This window comes from Chaetura pelagica, unplaced genomic scaffold (assembly GCF_000747805.2).
Source record: "Chaetura pelagica isolate M959 unplaced genomic scaffold, ChaPel_1.0 scaffold1061, whole genome shotgun sequence".
NCBI lineage: Eukaryota > Metazoa > Chordata > Aves > Apodiformes > Apodidae > Chaetura > Chaetura pelagica.
Window position 1 is genome coordinate 126,650 of NW_009952091.1, and position 22,590 is coordinate 149,239.

At 43.4% G+C, this 22,590-nt stretch overlaps 1 protein-coding gene across 1 annotated transcript in view; it reads left to right on the forward strand.

The window, feature by feature from the left end:
- Positions 1 to 22,590, forward strand: part of RIN2 (Ras and Rab interactor 2) — a 40,754-nt gene that overhangs the window by 13,290 nt on the left and 4,874 nt on the right. Inside the window, exons 3-9 of the mRNA XM_010005634.1 lie at positions 2,305 to 2,497; positions 3,291 to 3,402; positions 5,466 to 5,538; positions 6,937 to 7,028; positions 9,999 to 11,132; positions 19,618 to 19,923; positions 21,729 to 21,860. Of these exons, the coding sequence (XP_010003936.1) occupies positions 2,305 to 2,497; positions 3,291 to 3,402; positions 5,466 to 5,538; positions 6,937 to 7,028; positions 9,999 to 11,132; positions 19,618 to 19,923; positions 21,729 to 21,860 (2,042 nt within the window). The remainder of the gene's footprint in view (positions 1 to 2,304; positions 2,498 to 3,290; positions 3,403 to 5,465; positions 5,539 to 6,936; positions 7,029 to 9,998; positions 11,133 to 19,617; positions 19,924 to 21,728; positions 21,861 to 22,590) is intronic.

Genomic DNA, 22,590 nt, shown 5'->3' on the forward strand with positions numbered 1-22,590 from the left:
AGTGAGAGGATGAGGGGCAATGGCAGGGGAGATTTAGGTCAGATATTAGGAAGTTCTTTACAATGAGGGTGGTGGATCACTGTAACAGGTTGTCCAGAGAAGTGGTAGAGATTCCATCCGTGGGAACATTCAAGGTCAGGCTTCATTGACAAGGCTCTGAGCAACCTGATCTAGTTAAAAATGTCCTTGTGCACTGCAGGGGGGACTGGACTAGATGACCTTTAAAGGTCCCTTCTAACACCATACCTTCTATGATTCTGTGATCTGGTAGTGATAACTGATCCAGGGAATGAAAAGTGTGAATGATTGTGTCTGTTCTTATCTGAGCATGCTGTAAAAGTTCTGTACTCCATTACCTTTCCTTTTTAACCCTGTCCAGAGATGCTGCTAAGTTGCTAACCAAAGCTAGAAAAAAGCACTTTGGTGGTTTATGTTTTTTTTCTTGTTTAGTTGGTAAGTTTTGCTGTGGGTTTGGGGGAGGATTTTTGCTTGGTTGGTCGGTTTTAAGTATTCAGTGTTCTGTACTTGTAAAGTCTCTACCCACTTGCTCTGGGTCCAGTAGCTGGCACTATGAAGGTGGTAAATGCTGTTAATGATGCTGCTTGCCTGTCCACAACACGAAGTTTAGAAGAGCTACAAGGCAGTTTGCAGTGGAGAGATGCAGCTGTGTTGCCCTCTGCTGCTCAGGGCCTCCTGTGCCTTCAGAAAGGTCTGTGGGAAGAACACAACCTCTGGGCCTGACATCTTAGTGAGTCAGATCCTGAGCTTGCAGGGCAGTTTTGGTCAGTGCTCAAATATTGTCCTAAGGAAGCTGTTACCAGAGTAACTGTTCTCTAGTGATTTCTAGCACTGGAAGAATCATAGCTTGTACTTCTAGGTCAAAAAAAAAAAAAAAAAAAAAGGAATTTGAACCAACAACACACTTGCAAGGGTACTGGGTTATGGGGATGATGGCAATGCTTTGCATAACAAATTATCAAAATATTTAATTAATTTGGATTTTTTTAATGCACGACAAGTATCTGTAGCCCCCAAGAACTGTACTCCATTACTGAATGTAGCAGTAACTTTAGCTGCCCTGCCCCAAATAAATTTCAAAAGGTATAGAATGGAAAAAAACTACAAGAGTAATAAAATAGAAAAGTAACAGGTTGTCTTGCCTTTACAGCAGTTTAGCTTTGCTTAAAGATGAGCAAGACAGTACCATTTGATGATGTAAGAGAGAAAAAAAAAAAGGATTAATAAAAGTTTACATCAGGTAGCAGTTTTTTTATGCTTACAGTTCAATAATTCATGGTTGGACTCAATGATCTTAAAGGTCTTTTCCAACCTAAACGATTCTATAATTAGTTTGCCACATTCACACTTAGCTTAGCCTTTATTCCTCACATCAGGATCAATCCAGAGCCAAAGGAATTTGGAGCATAAATACACAATTCTTCACTTCTGATCCTGGGAAGTGTAGGACTAAAATATGAGGTAAGGAACTTCCATGGCAAAATTGTCAATATTTATAGAGAATTTAGAGCACGGATGACTACCACTTAGGATATTTCTTAATGGAGCTGTGCCTTAGAGAGGGTTATTTGGGGAATTTAACCCTTTTTTTCCCCCCTTTTTTTCTTTCTCCTTTTTCTTTTCTCCTAACTGAGGTCTTTGGCAGCTCATTAGCACAAGGGAACAAAGATATCAGCTGCAGAGGTAACGAGGAAGGTGTAGCAGAGACAGTAGTCTGGAGATAAGATCAAATGATGCTGGTTTGTGGGCTTCTCTTGTGAAAATAATCCTTACAAGCAAACAGAAAGTGCTTGTGTTCGGTGCTGTGATCGCCAGCAGGTGGTGGGTTGCTCCGCTGTCAGAGTATTGAACAGATTTTTCTGGCAGGCAGGACAGAGGAAGATTTCTGTGGGTTCCAGCTTTGCAGTCTATCTGGGAATAAAAACCTGAATTGCACCAATACCTTTCAATAGAAGTTTTTAAAATGTGAATGTAACAAAGAAAGAAGATGAAATGTTAAATCAGTCATGTCTGCATTTACACCTGTATCTGAAGTGACTGCCAAATTTCAACTAGCTAATGGAAAAATGCTAAGACTACTAAAGTAGCTGTTAACTGGAGGACAAGTGAAAGAAATAAATCTTATGGATTAGAGAATTTTTTGTGTGCTAATTATATGAAATCTCAGTAGGAGAAATACCACTCCAGAGTGCCAGCAGTGCTATTAGCTTTGTGATAACTCTGCTGAACTGAGTGATTTTTTTATGCTAATTATGTCTAATTTAATTTTTGTAAAATTTTTCACAGGCTAGTAAAGGACATGGGTAATGCCTGTCCTGAGAAAAAGGATGTCAAAAGCTGCCCCCGGGACTCTGGATATGACAGCCTATCCAACAAGCTAAGCATACTGGACAAGCTCCTCCATACTCACCCTGTGTGGCTGCAGCTGGGTCTGAATGATGCTGAAGCCATGGAAATTCTGCAGGCCCAGCCTCCTGGGGTAAGAAGTTACATTTCAATTTATTTGGTGCAAGTGTTAAAAAAACAAAAATGAAAACCAAAAACCAAATCATAAAACCAATGGCAAAAAAACCCCAGCCAACCAACATCCGGCCCCCATTTCTTCTGTCCTTTGGATAATCCAAGTGAGGGCTTCCTGAGCCCTTGGCTGCTGGACCCCCTGGAGTGTGACTCATTACCTGGGCTGATATGCTGGGTTCTAGTTTGGAGTCCTCTGGAGCTGAGAAGTAGACTGCTGCAGTTACAGCTCCAAAGCTGGACCTTGCTAACCTGGGCTGCATGTAACAGATGTATTTCCCTGTAAGGAGAAAGCCACAAATAAATGAGGGATGTCAGCGTTTTATCCTTCACTGATGCCTGCAGTGAAGTTGCTGTGGTGGAACCCAGGCCCAGTGTGTGTGGATGAGGATGTTTTAGTGCTGCCTCCGTCCTGGCGCAGGGGATGGCATGAATGGGCTGGTGGGACACAGGAGCACTCCACAGACAGTCTCCTTCAGACTCTGCAGTTTGACTCAAGGCTTAGGATTTGCTGTGTGTTAAACTGGAAAGCTTGGGCCTGGTGTCATGTGTCTGTGTTATACAATGATGAGATGCTTTTCTAAATGTTCTGCTGCCATTTTACACCAAGCTGTTGAACCTGACACAGTAATGAGTGAGATGTTTTGTAGAGATCAGAGACCAAGTTGTTTTTGTTCCTTTTGTCAATAGTCTGTCTGTGTTAAGGCATCTGTGATGAAGCTAACACCATGTCCTTTTTGCCTTCTTCACCACAGATATTTCTGGTTAGGAAATCTGCAAGACTGCAGAAGAAAGTAATCTCTCTTCGCCTGCCCAGTGACTGTGGGTCTTGCCTAAAAGAATTTGCAATAAAAGAAAGCACATACAGTAAGTTTCAAGTACCTACTTCACAGCTACTCATCACCCTGTGTGAACCAGGAACACTCTGGGCTTCTGGCACCCAAAAAGTCATGCAAATGGTGTCACAGATGGTGCCATCTGTGGGGGTCACAGACAGCCTGGAGAAGGGAAGAGGAACAGAAATTCTTAAGTCAGTGCTGGACACAACTGCAATATTTCTTGTGTGTACCTGGCTGAATCCAGGATTCACTGATTATTAGTTACCCTTTTCTGTAGAAACAGTCTGTAATCCTGTCTGCTGTCAGTGAACTGTCCTTGCATTTCCTTGTGCTTTTGGATGCAACTCTGTCATGAGCTCTCTTGTGAATACAAATTTGGATGTGGTGTTTTGTTTTATCTTTTAATGTAGTAATTAGATGGATTTTAATCCTTAGGAGCTTTTTCTGATGCAAGATCAGTCATATTTCTTTTTGAATTCCAGCTAGATTTGTTCCCTGTTTTCTAATAGAAATGAGCAAATACTAGAATTCCAGTCACTTTTAAACTGATGCTGCACTTAAAGGAAGGGTTTGAAAAATATGTTTGAGATACAGGAATGAAAAAAGGAAGCTGCAGCTGGTGAATGTATGTGGTGCAGAAACTGCAAGTGGTTCATTTTAACGAGAAAATGAAAACCAGAGAAAACTGGCAACAATTTCAGTTAAACTTCCCTGAGACAGAGGGTCTGGGACAGACTTCTCTTTCCATTAGTGAACAGGGATAATGTTAGTTGAGTTGTTTTCCTTTTTACAGCTCCCTTCATTGCCACAGTAACAAAAAGTTAATTCTGTGTATCTGGTTTTGGTTTCAGTTGCAAAAAATGCTTGGCAAAGAGAAAGCTATCAGTCACAACTGATCTAAGTGTGATCTTGTACTAATGAATTCCCTGCCTCTCGTTTAGATAAAAACTAAAATAATAATGTATTGTAAAAGCTTGTCCATGAAAGATCACAAGGGGGAAGTGTGTACTGACGATTTTACTCACCAGTTATAGCTGAGGTTCTAATTGTGGTCACGGATGTGAACTCTGATCTTAGCTGAGCCCAAATCACCTGCATGCTTACTGTCTGCATTGGTAGTGTCTTTGTGAAAGAAACCCCCTTTTCTGGGCACAGCAATGGCCAGGTTGACCTGGCCTTCCATGTGAAGGCCAGATAAATGAACAGAACTTGACCAGAATTCTCTGGTTGATGTGCAGACTCTACAGTCAGTAGTAGTGAAATCTTGGCCTGGGGCAGCTGGCTGTACAGCACTGAGTTGTGACAAAATTACACCTTTGCTGCTCACAGAGAGGCATTGCTGAGGGACCCAAAGCTGCTGTGTGGCTTTTGGCTTTCCCCACCAAGGCCAGGAGTCTGCCTTGTTGCAGCCCAGATTTGCCTCTGGAGTCAGAGAGCACCTAATGTAAGGGAGGTGGCAATCACTTCCCTGTCATTATTACTGTGAACAATTATTTCTATCAATAGGAAACAGCGGTATGGAGTGGGGAAAAAAACTAAAGGCGTTGTTCATGTCTTCCTTTCCCATTGTGCAAGGCAATAGCACAAAGCAGAATTGTCTGAGGATTTTTTAACAGGCTTTTCAGGTCAAACGCTTTTCTTGAATTGAATGAAGAATTATGTTTAGGTTGCCAACACATCTGGGGAGAAGATGAGTAGGATGGAATGCAAGAGGAGGAAATAGGAGATTTAAAATAAGGTATATTAGTACACTGGGCAAACAAAGCCTCAGTTATTGTTTTATTGTCTATTAGCAAAACATTGTGCAGTTCTAATCATACCTTGATCTGTTTCCCAGGAAGTAGACCATGTGTTTGGAATACAAAAGCAAAACCCCCACCAAGGCTATCTGTATAATACTATGTATTCTTGAAAATGTCTTACACAGAGATGTGCTCCTACATACAGTTGCTTTTTCTTAACCAAACAGTAGTTCGTTTGATGGTGCAAACTTACTAATTTTATTAAAAATCTGAGTTGCATTTTATTAAGCTTTTCTTAGAAATGCTGGTTAGACATGTGATGCTTTCTTACTTGTAACTTTCTTCACAGCATTTTCCTTGGAGGGGTCTGGAATAAGTTTTGCTGATTTATTCAGGCTCATTGCTTTCTACTGCATTAGCAGGTAAGACGGTGTTATGCTCTGAGTCAGACTGCTAGACTGTCTTGAAACAGAAGTCTCAAGGGTTTGGTTCACTGTGATATCGTCAAGGTTTAGTGCAGGGCTGGCAATTAAATGAATGGCAAATACTCTCTATAAACTTTTCTCCCTTCCCAGAAAGGGAAAGGAAAGAGAGTAAGAGACAGAGACGTACGGTTTGGAAACTGAAGTACACAGCTTTAATGAAACAATAATGATGAAAAAGAAAATAATGACATGTACAAAACCAGTATCCTGCTCTCCCCCAGTCACCACTGAGGCTGCAGGGCCTATGAGGAGTCAAGGGTTTCCTGTCTTTGTACTGAGTCCATGAAGGTGTACTAGACCCTAGATTATCTCTGGTATGTTGTTTTAAGTGTCTTTTCAAATGCTTTTTAGCTAGTGTATCAGTCTTGTGCATATGTTTGATCTGAATTTGAGTGATGTGGTGAGATCCTGTTTTTTTCAAGTTAATGTACAACAGAGAATATTTATGTGACAAAACCCCACTACCACAGATGGTTGGCTTGTTCACATCCTTAAATTATGCTGACACCAGTTGTATGTAGGATACCTGTGCTCCATTTGTTCTCATTTACTGTTAATTACATAGGTGCTTCTGCTACAGTTTTTGCAGTTCGGCATGCACTGATGTTTGAGGGTGTATCAGTAGCAGTTGGGCAGGTATAGTCCTGGTCGATGGTAGTACTTGTACAATGTACATATGGTTGAGTAGTTTTGCCCCTTAAAATCTCTTTTACACTGGATGTGACTTATGTTGTTGTTCATGCATTAATGCGTCTCCCTTTGCAAAAATTTATTAATCTTCTAGTATGCAGTGAAGAGAATCCAGATCTTAGAATAAATTATAAAGACTTTCTTAAAGTGTGTTTTCAGCCTTAGAACAGAGTAGCACCAAAACATCCTAACTTAGAAATTTTTAGAGGGCTGTCCATGTACTCTTCAAGTTTTATTCTGAGAACTGGAGTTCAAATTGGAGAGCAGTCAACAGCGTATTCAGGAAATAAGTTTTGTTGAAGGGCTTAGGGCAGGTAACAGTTTTGCATCTCACTGGTATGCTTGTGAAAGACCAGGTGTAAGTGCCTCTATGGTAATGGGAGAAAATATTGGATGGCTCTGTGGAAATTAGCCTGGAGAGAGTCCTGGGGTCTTGACTGTCATTTGCACTTCACACCACTTTCCCATGTAAAGGAGGCCGGGGTTGGTAATATTTTCACTCTGTGCTGTGTGTTTAAGGCTCCTGCTACAGTTCAAGAAGAAAATAAGAATCACAGCTCAGCTACTGTCAGTATTGAGAACAAATGCTTTTAAAACAATGGGTTTTGTTGTGAAAACCATAATTGTTTTTCTCTTTGACGACAGGGATGTCCTTCCATTCACCCTGAAATTGCCTCATGCTATTGCTGCAGCAAAGACAGAAGTTGAACTTGAAGAGATTGCTCAGCTTGGACTGAGTAAGTAGTTCTCTCCATAGATTTCCTTCCCTGTGGCATTGCTGAAAGCTTGAAGAAACAGTCTGTATCAGTATATAGTTCATATTGATCAGTGATGCTACAGATATCATTTAGAAAAGCAGCTTCTCTACTGCCAAATGGTGACCTTGGTGCTCTTCCTTCCTTCTGTGATATTTTTGTTGGTGCTGTTTCCTTCCTCCCTTCTCCTTTCCCCTCTCTGGGCAGCCCTTGGGCAAAGCAAGTTTTGTAATCCCCAGACATAGGTTTGATGTAGCTCCTCCTCCAAGGGCTAGTGTTGGCTGTAGGCTCACATACTAGGCACTGGCTTGATAATTTGCTGGAGTTACCAGGAGAGTGTAGGAACTGACATTCACTGTTGGTGAGACTTCTCTTCAGATTGACATGATCTTAGAATGATGATTCTGGAGATTAGTGGCTTGATGACTTACTAAAAAAAGAAGTGTGTACATAGGATCTGCAGGATGTATCAGTGTACATTGGTGTTGGTTTAGTGAAATGTAAAGAAAACCAAAACAAAAGAAAATGCAGGGACATGTCCTTTCATCCCTTGACGCTACTGCTATGACCAAATGCAGGCTCTCTGTAAAGCCTTGTACCTGGAGTGTGTAGGAGGTGCAGAGTCTGGTGGGGTTTGAATCACAGGCTCCCTCAGATGAGTGGTTGAGCAACTCCTACAAAGTGCTGAATAGCTTCATTTCCTTTTGCAGGAAGGGACTGTTGACTGTCAGCAGTCTTTGTCCCAGCAGATATTTGAATCATCTTTGGTTAAGAAATGGTTCCTCAGGAAATCATAGCCTCAGCATGAGGCTATGTGGTGGGACTTTGCAGCAAAGCCATATGTATTTGTTTCACTGCACTAGCAATGCAATTAAGGGATTTGTTTTAGACAGGAGACAAAGTATGGATTTTCTTTGGAACAGAGGCAAAGAGAGCTGTTGATAAGGTGCATGTTTGAATGAGGAAAAAAACCAAACAGGTCTAATTGAGATACAGTGTTGTAAAGACAGTCTCCCAGTGATATATGGAAGCTTTAAAGTAATATTAGGTGGGTTTGTCCATAGGAGATGATAATGGTTGTGTTGAGCAAGCTCTCCAGACTGACCACAGTGTCTTTGTCCTCAGTACCCCGGAGCACCATGGCCTGCTTGCTGCAGAGTTAGTCTTGCTCTTGAACAGTCACTGGCTACATTGCGTATGTTGTTTCTTTAAGCTGATGCGTTTAAAACTAAGGAGGAGGCTGATGGATCAGTTTTGAACTGTGTGGTTGGTGTATTTAGGGTCAGTTATCTACCGTACACCAGATTAAGATCACAGTGACTGTGAGCAAAAGCTGGGCAACAAAGCTGAGATTTTGATGGAGTTTCAGGTGTCCACATGCAAAAGATTACACCAAGAAGTCACCCCTTGAACACTGTAGACCCAAGAGGTACCAAAAAGCTCTGAAGAGTCCTTTCTGTTAAGTGTGAGCTTTCCTTAAGCAACATGTAGGTGCTGAATGCCCTGGTCTGAACACGGAGAGTGGTAGCTCCTGCCAGAGCTCTGTTGCACCACAGGATCAGAGGGGGAGAAATGCACAAGGCATGAAGCCCAGCAAACCACATCAGGAAGAACTGAGGGTAAAGGTGTCAAGGCTGTTGCCAACCTGTAAGGTTCCAGGTGCTGAACATAAGATTCCCTCTGTGTCTCTCTTGTTTCATCTGCAGCAGCACTTCCATCGTGCATGTTTGCTGCAGCCCACGTGCCAGGCACACTTGGCAGTCTGCTGAGGGATCTGCAGGCAGGATGTGGAGTCACAGAGCTGGATAAAAACAGCAGTGTTGCATGACTATGTAGAGAAATATGTCTGTGCCCATACATGTTCTCTGGCAGCAGCCTGTCACCAGGCTGTTTTCCTGTCTCTGGCTCCATAGGCAAGACACTCTGTGATGGATGCTGTTGTTGAGTGCTGTGCATTCACACAGTTGGGCCCAGGTGTCATTGCTTAACAGCCCAAATGAGGCATCTTGACGCTACAGGAAAGGGCCCGTGTCAGGCTTCGCAAATTTTAACAAAATCTCACTCCTCTGGTATTCCTCCATTATTTCAGACTGATTGCTGTCCTCACAGGCTTGTCTGGTTTCAATTTTCATACTTACCAGAGCCAATGGGCTTTACCATTGACTCAGTTACAAAAACATGCTTACGCTGGAACAAGTGCAGAGGCTGCAGCTGAAACATGCTGGTTTAGCACAGGTTTTCCACACTGCTGGTGTGGGACTACACATTTAGTCTGTGTGCTGCTGAGTGTCTAAAACCTCAGGCAAACTATGTCACCATTGCAGAGGCAGGGCTGCAGGACAGTGCTCTAAAGAGACTCCAGCATTTGGTCTGCATAGCTAAAGATAATGTGTGCTCCCACCACAGCAAAATGTGAGCTGTCTTTTCATGTGTAGTTTAATTCGTTCACTATCAAAGGAAACCAAACCAGAATTTTTGGTGAATTTCCCTAAGTAGCCATTAGCTGGTGTAAATCAGCCTAACTGCTGCCTTTAATGGAGTAAGCTTATTAATGCCATCTGAGAATGTAGACTTTTTTCTCCTGAGATATAGCAGTGAGTAGTGTGTGTTCATTTCAGTCTCAAGATGGCAAGAATTACAGTGTTACAGTCTCCATTCCTTTATTTGATTCTCAGTTTCTTTTTAAGCTTAGTTCAGTAAGCTGATTTCAAGCTACACATTGGTCATGGTGTTTATAAATGAGGAAGAGCAGCCCTGGGTGTGTAGCATGCAATTATGTCTGGTGATTCTTAAAGAGGTTCAATTGGATTTATTCCCTCCCACCCCCACCCTGAATTAATAAAAACTTGTCTACATTTGTGAATGCTTGAAACTGGTGCTGTCGAGCTAAGTGTTCTGAAAGCTGTCTGCCTTCTGTTTGTATTCTTACGTTAACGCAATGGTGGTTTTCAGACTTCTGGAGCTCCCCAGCCAACAGCAGCCCCCTGGATCCTTCACCTCCTCGCAGGCCTCTGCCTTCAGATGGTGCTTGTAGAGACTCACGCCAGCTCTGCCTTATAAATGGAGTGCATTCTATACGGACCAGAACGCCCTCGGAGCTGGAGTGCAGCCAGACCAACGGAGCGCTGTGCTTCATTAATCCCCTCTTCTTGAAAGTGCACAGCCAGGATGTCAGTGGAAGTCTGAAAAGGCAGAGCCCGAGAACTCCAGACGTGAATGGCACAGCGAGGCCTCGCTCCCCGCCGCCCCGGCCACCACCTCCTTCTATTAATAGCATCCTCACGAGTCCACAGCTTTCCAGGACTATAAAGCAGACAAGCATGCCAGAAACAGTCAACCACAAGAAAGAGAGAGGCTTGGATTTGCTGCAGAGTAAACCAACCCCTATTCCGCCTCCTCGGCTGAAGAAGCAGGCTGCTTGCTCGGACGTGGAAGGTGGAAGCTCAAAGACTGCAGGGATCACTCGACCTGGCTGCAGCTCAGTGCCTGTGCCTGAAGCTGCTGGCATTCCAGGTGAAACCCTGCCTGAGCCTGCTCCAGCAGCTGCCAAAAAGACGGTAGCTGCCAGCTCTGAGTCACACATACCGTGGAATGGAGGCAGGCAGAGGCTGAGCGACATGAGCATTTCCACCTCCTCATCTGACTCGCTGGACTTCGACCGGAGCATGCCGCTGTTCGGCTATGAGGGGGACACCAACAGCAGCCTGGAGGATTTTGAGGGGGAAAGTGACCAAGAGAGCATGGCACCCCCTTTGAAGCCCAAGAAGAAAAGAAACAGTTCATTTGTTCTCCCCAAGATTGTGAAATCTCAGCTACGGAAAGTCAGTGGGGTTTTCAGTTCCTTCATGACTCCTGAAAAGAGGATGATTAAGAAAATTGCAGAGATGTCCCGGGACAAACGCACTTATTTTGGATGCCTAGTGCAGGACTATGTCAGCTTTCTGCAGGAAAACAAGGAGTGCCATGTTTCAAGCACTGATATGCTGCAAACCATCCGGCAGTTCATGACCCAAGTCAAGAACTATTTGTCCCAAAGCTCTGAACTTGATCCCCCAATCGAATCACTGATTCCTGAGGACCAAATAGGTAAGAAACACTGTATTGTGTTTTGGGGGAAGGTAGAAATGTGTAATCTGTGTTTGTAGTGATAGTCTTTGTGTCAGTTTGGAAAGGTGTTACTGACTTTGCTAGCAGAGTCAAGCCACTGAATACTGGAGTTGTGAAACAAAATAAACCCCCATACACGCCCTACCCAAATTACCCTAGCAACTGAGAAGAGCTGTGCTACAGAGCTGTTCATAAAAAGTCATCCTTAAAATAGCTGCAGTGTGAACTTCACCTGTGATTTTTAATTTATTTTTTTTTTAGCTGCTGTACTGTTAACAGTACAAAATTCTTTGTTTGCTGGCACATGTGTATTTTCCCTTGCATTGGGCTGAAATAGTTCTTGATCCTTGGACTAAAAATGTGCGTTTTACAGATATGGATTGTAGTTATAAAACTAGAATTTATGTGAAACCCGTGACAGTGAAGATCAGAGAGACATTTCATAACAATTTACTTTTGAAATAAATCTCATTCTTCCAAACAATCTAATTCACTCTTAGAAAAGCTGCACCATTCCTACACTTGAAACTAAATATAAAAAGATGTATAAGAATTTTAAAAAACAAATGAACAAATGTGTGCGAGAGAGAGGGGGATGTTAGTCTCAGGTTTTCTATACCTCTCTGTTACATGGACTTGTTTATAAATGGTTGCAGATAAGCTATATGTTTGAATACGTTTTAGCAACAGGGCAAGACTTGTGTATCCGCAAGAGTGAAATCACTGTTGCTGTATAAAATCTCACTGCCCCTCTATCTTGCCTAGTCTGAGCAGTATTTGTAAGAGAGCCTATGAGCCAGTTCTAGGAGGTAAACATCCCTCAGGGCAGAATACTTTCCCTGTGAGCTCACTTCAGTCCTAATTTGCTTGTTTTTCTTCTGTACCCTCGTGTCACAACAGTTGGCCTGGTGCAAAATTTGCAGACAGTTCTTTCTCTAGGACTACAGGGTGCTTTTATGTTGATATTTCTGTCTGTCCTTGGTCAAGAGCAAGTATTCTCACGTAACCTCAACTTCATATATACCAAGTCAAGCAAAAGTAACAAGCACTGCTAAAGCAAATACAGTATGAAGAGTGTCCTTGAAATCAGGACTCTTTCAAAGATGTATAATGGTCTCATTGGAATATTAAAGAATATTTTGTGGGTGTTATGTGGAAGAAAAATGACCAGTTGACCAGTGGTGCAGACTCATTTTTGCTTGGATTTCTGCAGAGTACTGGGTATTTGGCAAAGGAATACAGATCTAGTTTGCTTGTAATTTTGTGAAAGCTTGCTTTGAGTTGTACTTTGCATCGTAAGGGTGTGGTTTTAGACTGTGGGTCTCTGACGACTGGCAAAATGTTCTCTGCTTTTAAATGTCTCTGTAGTTTGGAGCAGCACAAGCTATGAAATGTAATAACTAAACTACATTGGTTTTCTTCCGCGACAGAGAGTCTGGCTTTGATCGTGTGATTAAATGCAATTAATTTATGAAGTGAGATAGTTTAAACAAAGGAAGAACTTGCTTTTGAATCATCTGCTGCCTATGGCTTGAGCCTGCAAACAACCACAGGATCAGGAGTGTCAGATGCTGTTGATCTAAGCAGATAATTATGTGACAGCAGGATTCAGTCATCCCTGTAGAGAATTTTTTATGATTTAGCCCTGCCTGTTACCCGCAGTTTTGCTTGACTATTTCAGTCTGGTATGGCAGCCTGAACTGTAACTTGATGAACAGTCATCGCTCCTCTCTAGTCAGATGACCCTTTGGTGGTGCAGGGTGTTCCTCTCGATGCCTGGGTTTGGCTGTGTGCTGCTGAGAGAACACTCCTCTCCACTCAGGGACTGCAGTCCCACAGGGAGGGTCAGTTCTGCTGGGCTGATGGTGCCCAGTGCGAGCGGCCGGGCCCGGGAAGTGCTGGGCGGCTGCTCTGGCGGCTGCTCCGCCCTGTGCTGCGGGGCCCGGGCGGGACAACTGCAGCAGGTCCTTCTTGAACTGAGGGGCCCAGAGCTGGACACAATATTCCAGATGTGGCCTCACCAAGGCAGAATAGAAGGGGAGGAGAACCTCCCTTGTCCTACTAACCTCCCCTTTTTTAATGCATCCCAGGATGCCATTGGCCTTCTTGGCTACAAGGGCACATTGCTGGCTCATGGTCATCCTCCTGTCCACCAGGACCCCCAGGTCCCTTTCTCCTACACTGCTCTCCAGGCGGGTCAGCCCCCAACCTGAACTGGTACATGGGGTTGTTCTTCCCCAGATGCAAGACTCTACACTTGCCCTTGTGGAATTTCATCAAGTTTCTCCCCGCCCAACTCTCCAGCCTGTCCAGGTCTCACTGAATGACAGCACAGCCTTCTGGTGTGTCAGCCACTCCTCCCGGTTCAGTGTCATCAGCAAACTTGCTGAGGGCACACTCTGTTCCCTCATCCAGGTTGTTGATGAAGGTATTGAACAACACCGGTCCCAGTACTGACCCCTGAGGGACTCCACTAGTCACAGACCTCCAACTAGATTCTGTCCCATTGACCACAACTCTCTGACTTCTTCCTTTCAACCAGTTCATGATCCACCTCACTACCTGACCATCAAGAGCACACTTCCTTAGTTTATCTACAAGGATGCTGTGGGAGACAGTGTCAAATGCTTTACTGAAATCAAGATAAACCATATCTACTGTCTTACCATCATCTATCCACCTAGTTACTTCCTCATAGAAAGCTATAAAGTTGATCAAACATGACTTCCCCTTTGTAAAACCATGTTGACTACTCTTAATGACCCTCTTGTCCTTGATATGCTGAGAGAGTGCCAAGAATAAGTTGTTCCATCACCTTTCCAGGGATGGAGGTGATGCTGACCGGTCTATAGTTACCCGGGTCCTCCTTCTTGTCCTTCTTGTAGACTGGAGTGACATTTGCTGTTCTCCAGTCCTCAGGCACCTCTCCTGTTGCCCACGACTGACCAAAGATGATGGAGAGTGGCCCAGCAATGACCTCTGCCAGCTCCCTCAGCACCCATGGGTGTTTTCCATCTGGACCCATTGATTTATGGATGTCCAGATTGCTCAGCTGATCCCTCACCCAATCCTTATCTACCAAGGCAAACTCCTCCTTCATCCTGACTTCTTTTGGGGCTTCAGGGATCTGGGGCCCCTGGGGAGGGTCTGCAGCAATAAAGACAGAGGCAAAGAAGGCGTTCAGCACCTCTGCCTTCTTTATATCCTCTGTCACCAGGGCACCCACCTCATTCAGCAGTGATTACTTTTTAGGTGCTTTCACATTTGTTTTGGTGTCCTGTAACCCTACCCTGTTCATCTTAAGATCATCCTAGTACCTTTCTATGTTGAGTTGAGGCTGACCAATGTGTCCCCCAGCATTCCTCCTTTTGCTATGGGAGCAGGAGGATAGGGCAAGTAAGAGGCAGTGGTGAATGTGCTGAGCAGATGCAAAGGATTTGGTTCTCCCTTTCTCAACCATCCCTTTGATTTGCTTTGTGACTTATTCCCTACTCTTTTATTACTTCTTTAAGAGAAGATGCATTAACCACAAAGCCATAGCCTGAGTTTTAAGTAGCCCATAGCTGATTAAAGGAAAACAAACCCAGCACAGGTAGTTCATTGGTGTAATTTATGTAAGCAAAATGAGGGGAGGTTTACCCTACAGACCTTTCTTTCCTAGTTGCTCAACCTCTGGCATCGCTGCCTATCCATCACCCACCTCATTCCTGCCTCTGTTTTCAGGATTGTGCAGATTATCAAGGAATGTGTGTTGTATGAGGTCTTGCCCCTTCAGAGGAGATTCCCTTGTCTGTACCATGGACTAGGCATGTGTCACCATAGACATTGACCAAGAACTGGACACTTGGCCATCCTGACAAGAGCTACCTCATGATAGACCCTTATAAGTCATGCTGGTCTATGAATAGGCAAGATATTAGGAAAATTCAAAACAAAGCAAACTCAGTGAAGTCAGGTGTCCTGCATATACACACCGTGGTGTTCCAAAGCAGCCTTCTGTGCTCAGCCTCACAGGCAATGCCCTTGGTGCAGGGCTCAGCCTTTCTGTGATGTTCCAAAGCTCGCTCAGTCTCTCACTGAGCCCTTCTTTTACTCATGAGTAGTTTGGCCATTGCAGATGATAAACAGTGCTTGTGTGTAAATCCAGGGATTAGAATCTGACAGGTAATCTCAGTGGAGCAACAGCTAGCAACAGGTACTGACAGCCTGCAAAAGGTGAGAGCACATCTGCCATTTCGGGCAGCAAGAGCTGGGAAGAGGCTGTGTGAGGACACTGGTGATGACTAATATGTTGTCCTCTCTGGATGCAGACTTGTGTGGTTTGCAGTAAAACAAAATAGCATGTCAGCACAGGATACAGATGTGTTTCCACAAGTGACAACGAAACTAGCTGGCTGGCCTTTACAATTCATTTATCAAAGCACTTCCAGTTCCCATTTTGAGGCTGAGAGCTTATTATAGGTACCATTTCAGGAACACTACATTGTGCTCAGCTCAAATGAGATTCAATTTAAAAATAAAATCTGAACAGTGTCTGTTTTGATTTTTGAAGTATGAAGCATCCTCAGAGGATATTATGGAAACACTTTCTGTATGCTGAAGTAAATAGGATTTTTTTTTTTGCCCATTTGGATCTGAGAAATATACAGAGATGTTAATGCGAAGGATCAGTACTCAGTTCATGACTTAAGATGCTAATTTGCCTGAGAGGCCCTCCTATATGTTTTTTGCAGCCATTAGAAGTTAAACAGTGAAAGTTACTGCTGGCTGGGAATTGTTTTGTGGGATCCTATCCAGAAACACCTTTGACTTAAAAGGGGATGGTAATAGCAGTTCAGAAAAAAGGCTAAATAGTTGGATGGTCTGATCCTAAACATGTTTATAATTATCTTGTGACACTGAATATCCGTCTAGGACTGAGATCACAAGAAATTGTGCCCTTCCAGTCATTAATTGCAACATAAATATTTGTATTGGTTTTGTATTAATTAGGATACATGGGATACATAAGGGTGTTATTATTGACTTTTTTTTTAAAAAAAGATACTCCAGTCTTTATCAGTCTTGGTGTGTTGTTGGCCTCATCAGTTTGCTAGAATTTGCCACATTTCAGTTTGAGGTCTGAACTCCATTGTTCTTACGTCCACGCCAAGAGTTCATAAAGGAGAAGTTGTGTGGTGTTTTGGGTTTGTTTGGTTTGGTGGTTTTCTTGGTTGGTTTTCTGGTTTTGTTTTTTTCAAACTACAACAAAAACCTTGCATATACTGTCATATCTTCATCCTTCCTCTCTAGTCACTTGCTGGCTATTTCTGTGCAAACGTTCTGTATTAAAATGACAGTTTCTCCTGGTCCGCCCTTGGCAAACAGAGACAGTATCTCTCTGGAATCACAGCTATATGTCCTTTAATTAATTAGTCTCCTATTAGCTGTAATATAGTCCTGAGCAGCATCAAAGGGTGCTAAATATCCTGCCCTGTTTTTATGTACCTGATCACATTACCAGCACAGAATCCCTCAGGAACGTCCTTCAGCAGTCAGTGCTTGGACCTTGCACAGATCTTTGAGCACAGTCTCCTGAGTTACCTGCTCTCTTCCTCTGTGCTGCTTCAGATCTTTTTAAGTTCCTAGAGGAACTGTGGAATGTGATAGAGTACATTTCAAAGCAAGTTTTATGTTTTTTATGCTATTGGAGCCTGTGATGAATTGCAGATATGAAAAACACCTCCTTTCCATCTTACACAGCCATAACATCTGTGTGATTCATGTGGACTGGAAGCTGTGAGAGTGGCTCTAACTTAAGGGTTGAGGGCAGAAGGCTGAAGGCTTCCATTTCTCCCTACAGATAACAAGCCTGGCCCCAAGCAAGAACTGGGGCTCTGTGTAGGAATTTTCCCTCCAGACAGCATGCAGTTCCTGTAGCCTCTGGGGAGGGACTGCTGCTGCAGCTCCCTCCATGCTGGTACTGCCAGCAGCTGAACGAGCTCCTGTCTGGAGCCGGTTGAGATCAGCCACAGAAGCCTACTGAGTTTTCCTGTCTCCCATCCCAAACCACTCACTTAGTATTAGACTAAGAGCTCTAAGGATTCTTTACAATTTATTGAGCATTTTGTGACCAAATGTGGTGTTGACCCTGCTTTGTTGAGATGAAGGATGGCTGACACTAACTATTTGTGTGCAGAACTTCAGTGGAAGCCTGTGGGAGTTAAAATTTCAAGGGGATATAGAGTCATCTTGCTTAACGTAATGTTTGGCAGCACTGGCTGCTTTAATTTGGACTTAAATGAGACCAGGCAGTTGGAATGCAAGCTGCAGAGGTGCTCTGCTTAAAAGCAAAGCAGTTGGTGTTTTTTCTATTTTTAAAAAACTGAACAGGCAGTAGAATTAAAGTAAGCTGAATTGTGAAATTAAAAAAAAACACAAAACAAAACAAACGAACAAAATTAAAATAATTATCCATGAAGTTGGCAAGAAACTGTGTACCTTCTAGAAATTTAGGTGGCTGATCTACCTGTGGGTGAGATATGTGCATTTTTCTTAGTGGAAGAATATTTCTGCCTGCTGAGACCTGAGGACTGTTTTGATGCAGGAGAGGCAGCAGGAGGACAATGCTTCTGCTTCCCTGGCTGGGCTTGGTAGTGCAGTCAGTGGCATTGTGTGGCTCTGCCAGGTACAATAGAGAGAATCAGTCATTGGAAATGTTGCCACTTGTTATGTGTAATTGGTGGCTCCGCCCTTCACACCTTGTGACAGCCTGTCAGGAACACAGGTCAGACTGGTCACGCTTTGCTTGTGGCCATAGGGGAGTCAAGAAGGTCAGAGCAGCAGGAAGATGCTGCTCCTCACCTTTGTTCTTTATCCTTTCCAGCAGCTTTTCTGGTCTGCATTGTGAGAGAGCCCAGATGCATTTAAAGCATCCAGGAATGAAGCAGACACTGCTTGGCTGCCTCTGCCAGGGCCGCAGGAGGAGAAAATAGCAAGAGAAGCTCCAGAGGCCCCAGCAGAATTGGTGCAGGGGAGATGAGAGCTCCTAGTTGGACATTTGGGAATTGCGTGCCAGACAAATGCAGAATAAACACTGTATATGAAGCAAAGGCACCGTAAGAGGAGTGTGTGAAGGGCATGTGTTTGTGTGGGAGAGAGAGATGTGAAAACACAAAAGGAAAAATGACTGAATACAAGGATAAAATACATGAAAACATAAAACAAAAGCCAGAAAACAGAAGTAGGTAGTGCTTGTTTGGACACTGTGTGTAAATCCCAAGCCTTAGAGATAGTTTGCAATTTAAAACAAAAGTGGGGGTGAAGAAAGGGACTGTGGTCTGAGAAAAACATGTAAGAACAGGCAAAGAACCAGGAAGGGGCATAATGGTTAATGAAACTTTATTGAGTCACCACTAGTGACTAGAAATGCCCCCTGCTACCTTGTATAAATGTGTGATCTAGCAGTGAGTCAGTCTCTCCTATTCCTGCTTTGGGTTCCTGTGCTCCCCTAGGACATCTGCCTGCTCTAGGCTCTGGTCATGTCTCCCATCAGGATGTTGGTGCAATGGCCAGGCTGAAGGGTCCCCAGTTTCTTTTGTGCTTGTGGGAGTTCACTGTAGTACAAATAATTGATGTAAGTTAATTATTCATGTGAGCTATGTTGCCATAGGGATGCTGAGTGGGAGAGGAAATTAGCTTACAAAGTAAAGGTTTGCAGAGAAAATGTTTAGCAAGAGTTTTCTCTGTTGATGTTGAAAATGGCGAATGACTGTTAAAGAAAAACTTGAGTAGAGCAAGAATAAAAAACCCCTAAGTTGGTGGTTACTCTGCCACATGCACTCTGTTGCCAAACAAAGAACTTCAGACTTGATGACAAAGCTGTATGTAAGCTTGCATGATGAAATCTGAAGCTGGACAAACACAGCTTGGTTTTCATTTATAGCTTAAAGTGCATAATCTTGTCCAACTTCATAAAGACGCTGACAAAGTGTAGCCAAGTTTTAGGAGACCTTGGTTGAGTTACAGTTTCTGATGGAAGCTATGCAAAAGAGATGGGCTGTCATGCCAAAGAAAACAAAAGTTACGATTTTGATTGTGTTTTATTTTAAGTTTGGGAGTTAACGTCTAAGCTTAAAGTAAAATAAAACTCACAGATTTCTGGCCAACTGAAGAAAAAGTTAAATGGAGCCACAGCTTGCTTTTTTTTTTTTTTTCTTTTTGGGGGCGTGAGGGGTGGTGCAGTCTGTAGTCTGTCCTTCTGGGGCTTTTCATGCTTACCACGTTGCCATAAACGAAAAAGGAATACAGATTCTGTTCTGCCTTTTGTTTTCCTGTTAACAAACATCTGGAAACTCAGCTTGCATAATAAGTGGGCCTTAGCAAGTAGGTTTTGCTCTGCAGTATCTCTTTTGGGAACGGTTGTATTGATACTGGCTCTGCTCTAGAAGAGGAAGTCAGCTGGACTTGTGTTTTCCCGTTGCAGATGTTGTCCTGGAGAAGGCCATGCACAAGTGCATTCTGAAGCCATTGAAGGGCCACATTGAAGCAATGTTGAAAGAGTTTCACACTGCAGATGGTTCTTGGAAACAGCTAAAGGAAAACCTGCAGTTGGTGCGGCAGAGGAATCCTCAGGAACTGGGTGTGTTTGTTCCAACACCAGACTTTGTGGACGTTGAAAAGATTAAAGTCAAGTTCATGACCATGCAGAAAATGTATTCACCTGAAAAGAAAGTCATGCTGCTGCTGAGAGTTTGCAAACTGATTTACACTGTTATGGAGAATAACTCAGGTATGGTGCTTCTCATGGTTCAAGTTCATTGATATTACAAACGTAGGGTTATCTTTTAGTGGAGGAAATCAGACCACTGATTCTGCAGATGTATCCTTCTGGAGCTCTCATAGCATCTCCTTGCCCTTTTGAGGGGGATTCTTCCACTCTGCTTCTTTCCTGGTATCTCTGCTGCACATCTTACAAATTCAGTGTGAAGCAGCTTTAAAAAAAGCAGCATAGTTTAACTGTAGGCTTTTGAAGTTGACTGTCAGAAAGGCTGTCCTGAGTCTTGAATTTGACACTGGTTCTAAATGAGTATTTTTCTGGAAATTGTAATAAAGGAAACACCCTGTATTTAGCTATAGTAATTCAATGGCATCTGTGCAATATGAGACCTACAAGGGCTCTATAATGGGTGGAGGAAAGCAACCTCTGATCCAGTATTTTTTGCTTGGTGTCATTTGACACATCTCTGTTTTTGGAACAGAAATAGCATCTATTTCTACACTGCAGCAAAAGTCCAAAAGTGACCTTGAAACCTTGATGATTAAATGGCGCTACGGACCAGAAAGACCTGCCTGAGTAGTAGTCAGTAGCACAATTAAAATGCTGTGCTGGATGGCATGAATTCATAGGTGCAACTCTGTTGCCTGATACCTTATCAGACACTGCTGTAGTAGGTCACAAGCTCAGGTGAAGCAACTCTGCTGGTAGTAGATTTTTTCCCCTAAGCCTGTAGAAGCTGCTGCAGGTGGTTGGCAGTTTTCTTTCTGAGTGCTGAATGTGCAGCTGGGTCCAGTCCTGATCAAGACACCTACTTTATTTTGAGATGAATGGTGAAAGCTTGTGGCTGTTTGAGAACCCCAAGAGGGCTATTTGAGGCATTTTTGCAAGATTTGGGTCCAAGCTTCTGCCCAGCTTATTTCTGTGCAAACTCCTGCATTTAAAAATGGATACAGGAATTTTAGCCTGAAGTGCTGCAAACTCTTTTCTCCATGGTGTGTTACCATATTGAGTTTTCCAACATTTTCTGCATGTTTCCAACATGCAGAAGAAAAACACTGAAAGGCTGCTGCCAGTAAACTATTGCGTTGAGGGGTTTGGGCTCAGATGTGGCAAATGCTTCTTGGGTTGTCTTGCTTTGTCATGTAAAGTTTGTAAAACTTGTCACTGAGACAGCAGCTGTTTTGAGTGTCTGCTTTGACATGTATTCTCGGGCAGATAGCAGTGTGACTCCTGGAGGGGTATGCCTTAGCTGGTGTAACTATATCAGCCCTTCAGTCACATGGAGCTTCACCAAACTTTGAGTTGGCTCCTGTGACCATCACACCAGTTCTGCAATGAACACAGTTTGGCCAGACCCAGAGATCTGGCCACATAGATAGAATTTTCCAACTGTGTAAATGCAATAAAAGCGACAGGAGCAGGGGCAGACCTGGCTGGGCACAGCACAGTCTGTGTTAGCTGCATGCTGCCAGTGCCAAAGTGCAGGTGGAGGTCAGGCCAGGCTGGCTTGGCAGCCCTTGCTGAGGTGACACATTGAGCTGATGCCAAGGTGAGCCCAGTCTTCACATTCCTTTGCATGCCTCAAGGTGTGCATCACCAGGTTTGTGCTTGTAACAAGTACAGGATGAAGCTGGTGTTGGTCTTCTGTCCAGCAGGCATCAGATGACATGCTTTTTGCTGCACATTCATAACAGGAGGCTCTAGAGTAATACAAACGTGCTGATTAGTGAAGGCAGTAAGATAATGCTTTCCTTTTGAATGCTGAAGCTGGTAAAAGGCTGTGGTTTGTCTAACCCTGCTTGTTCTCACCAACCCAGGGAGGCTGTATGGAGCTGATGACTTCTTGCCTGTGCTGACATATGTCTTAGCCCAGTGTGATATGCTGGAGCTGGATACTGAAATTGAATACATGATGGAATTGCTGGATCCATCTTTGTTGCATGGAGAAGGTAACCTATTTATTTATTTTTATTAGAACTGAGTAAAGGACTAGACGTCGTTGCTGTTAACCTTGTTTGAGTAGAAATCCTTTCAAGGGGAGTCCTAAAGTCACCAATGTCAGTGGTGTAACAAGACAATCTCATTATTTCCACCTTAAACTGAGAGAGAGCGGGTTAGCTTCAGAGCACAGGCCTGAGTGACCTGTGAGGCTAGTGATGTGTACTCCCTTATGAGGGAATACGCTGTTTTCAGCCAAGAAGGGGGAGGCATTGTGACTTAGCAAATAAACATGTGCTGTGCAGGCACCAAATGTAGTTATCCTTGTGCTCCTGAAAATATCCTGAGGGTATTTATAGGGCCACAGCATTCAGTTACATTGCGAGACATGTAATGGGACTTGGGTTAGGTGTTTTGTAAAACCTTCTGGGGAGGAATTCTTTGCTAGGGAAGTGATTTTGAGAATATTGCCTCCCTTAATGACCTTTGCTTCTTCCCAATATTTGTTCTTCACAAAGTGTTTTTATGAGCCCTTGGAATATGTTTCCTAAGGCACTCTTGAATGATGGCTGAAGTCCATTAGAGGCAAGGAAGTCTCCCTCCTTTCTGTTTTCAAGGTGGCATTTTTAACAAAGACGTATTCTGCAAGCCCTTGGTAGGCCCCAGAATCTACCAGTTTATGAGGAAGTTTAAAGGTTCTTGTGACCAAGCTTAGCTGTGAGTTTAAGTACACTTTTATGT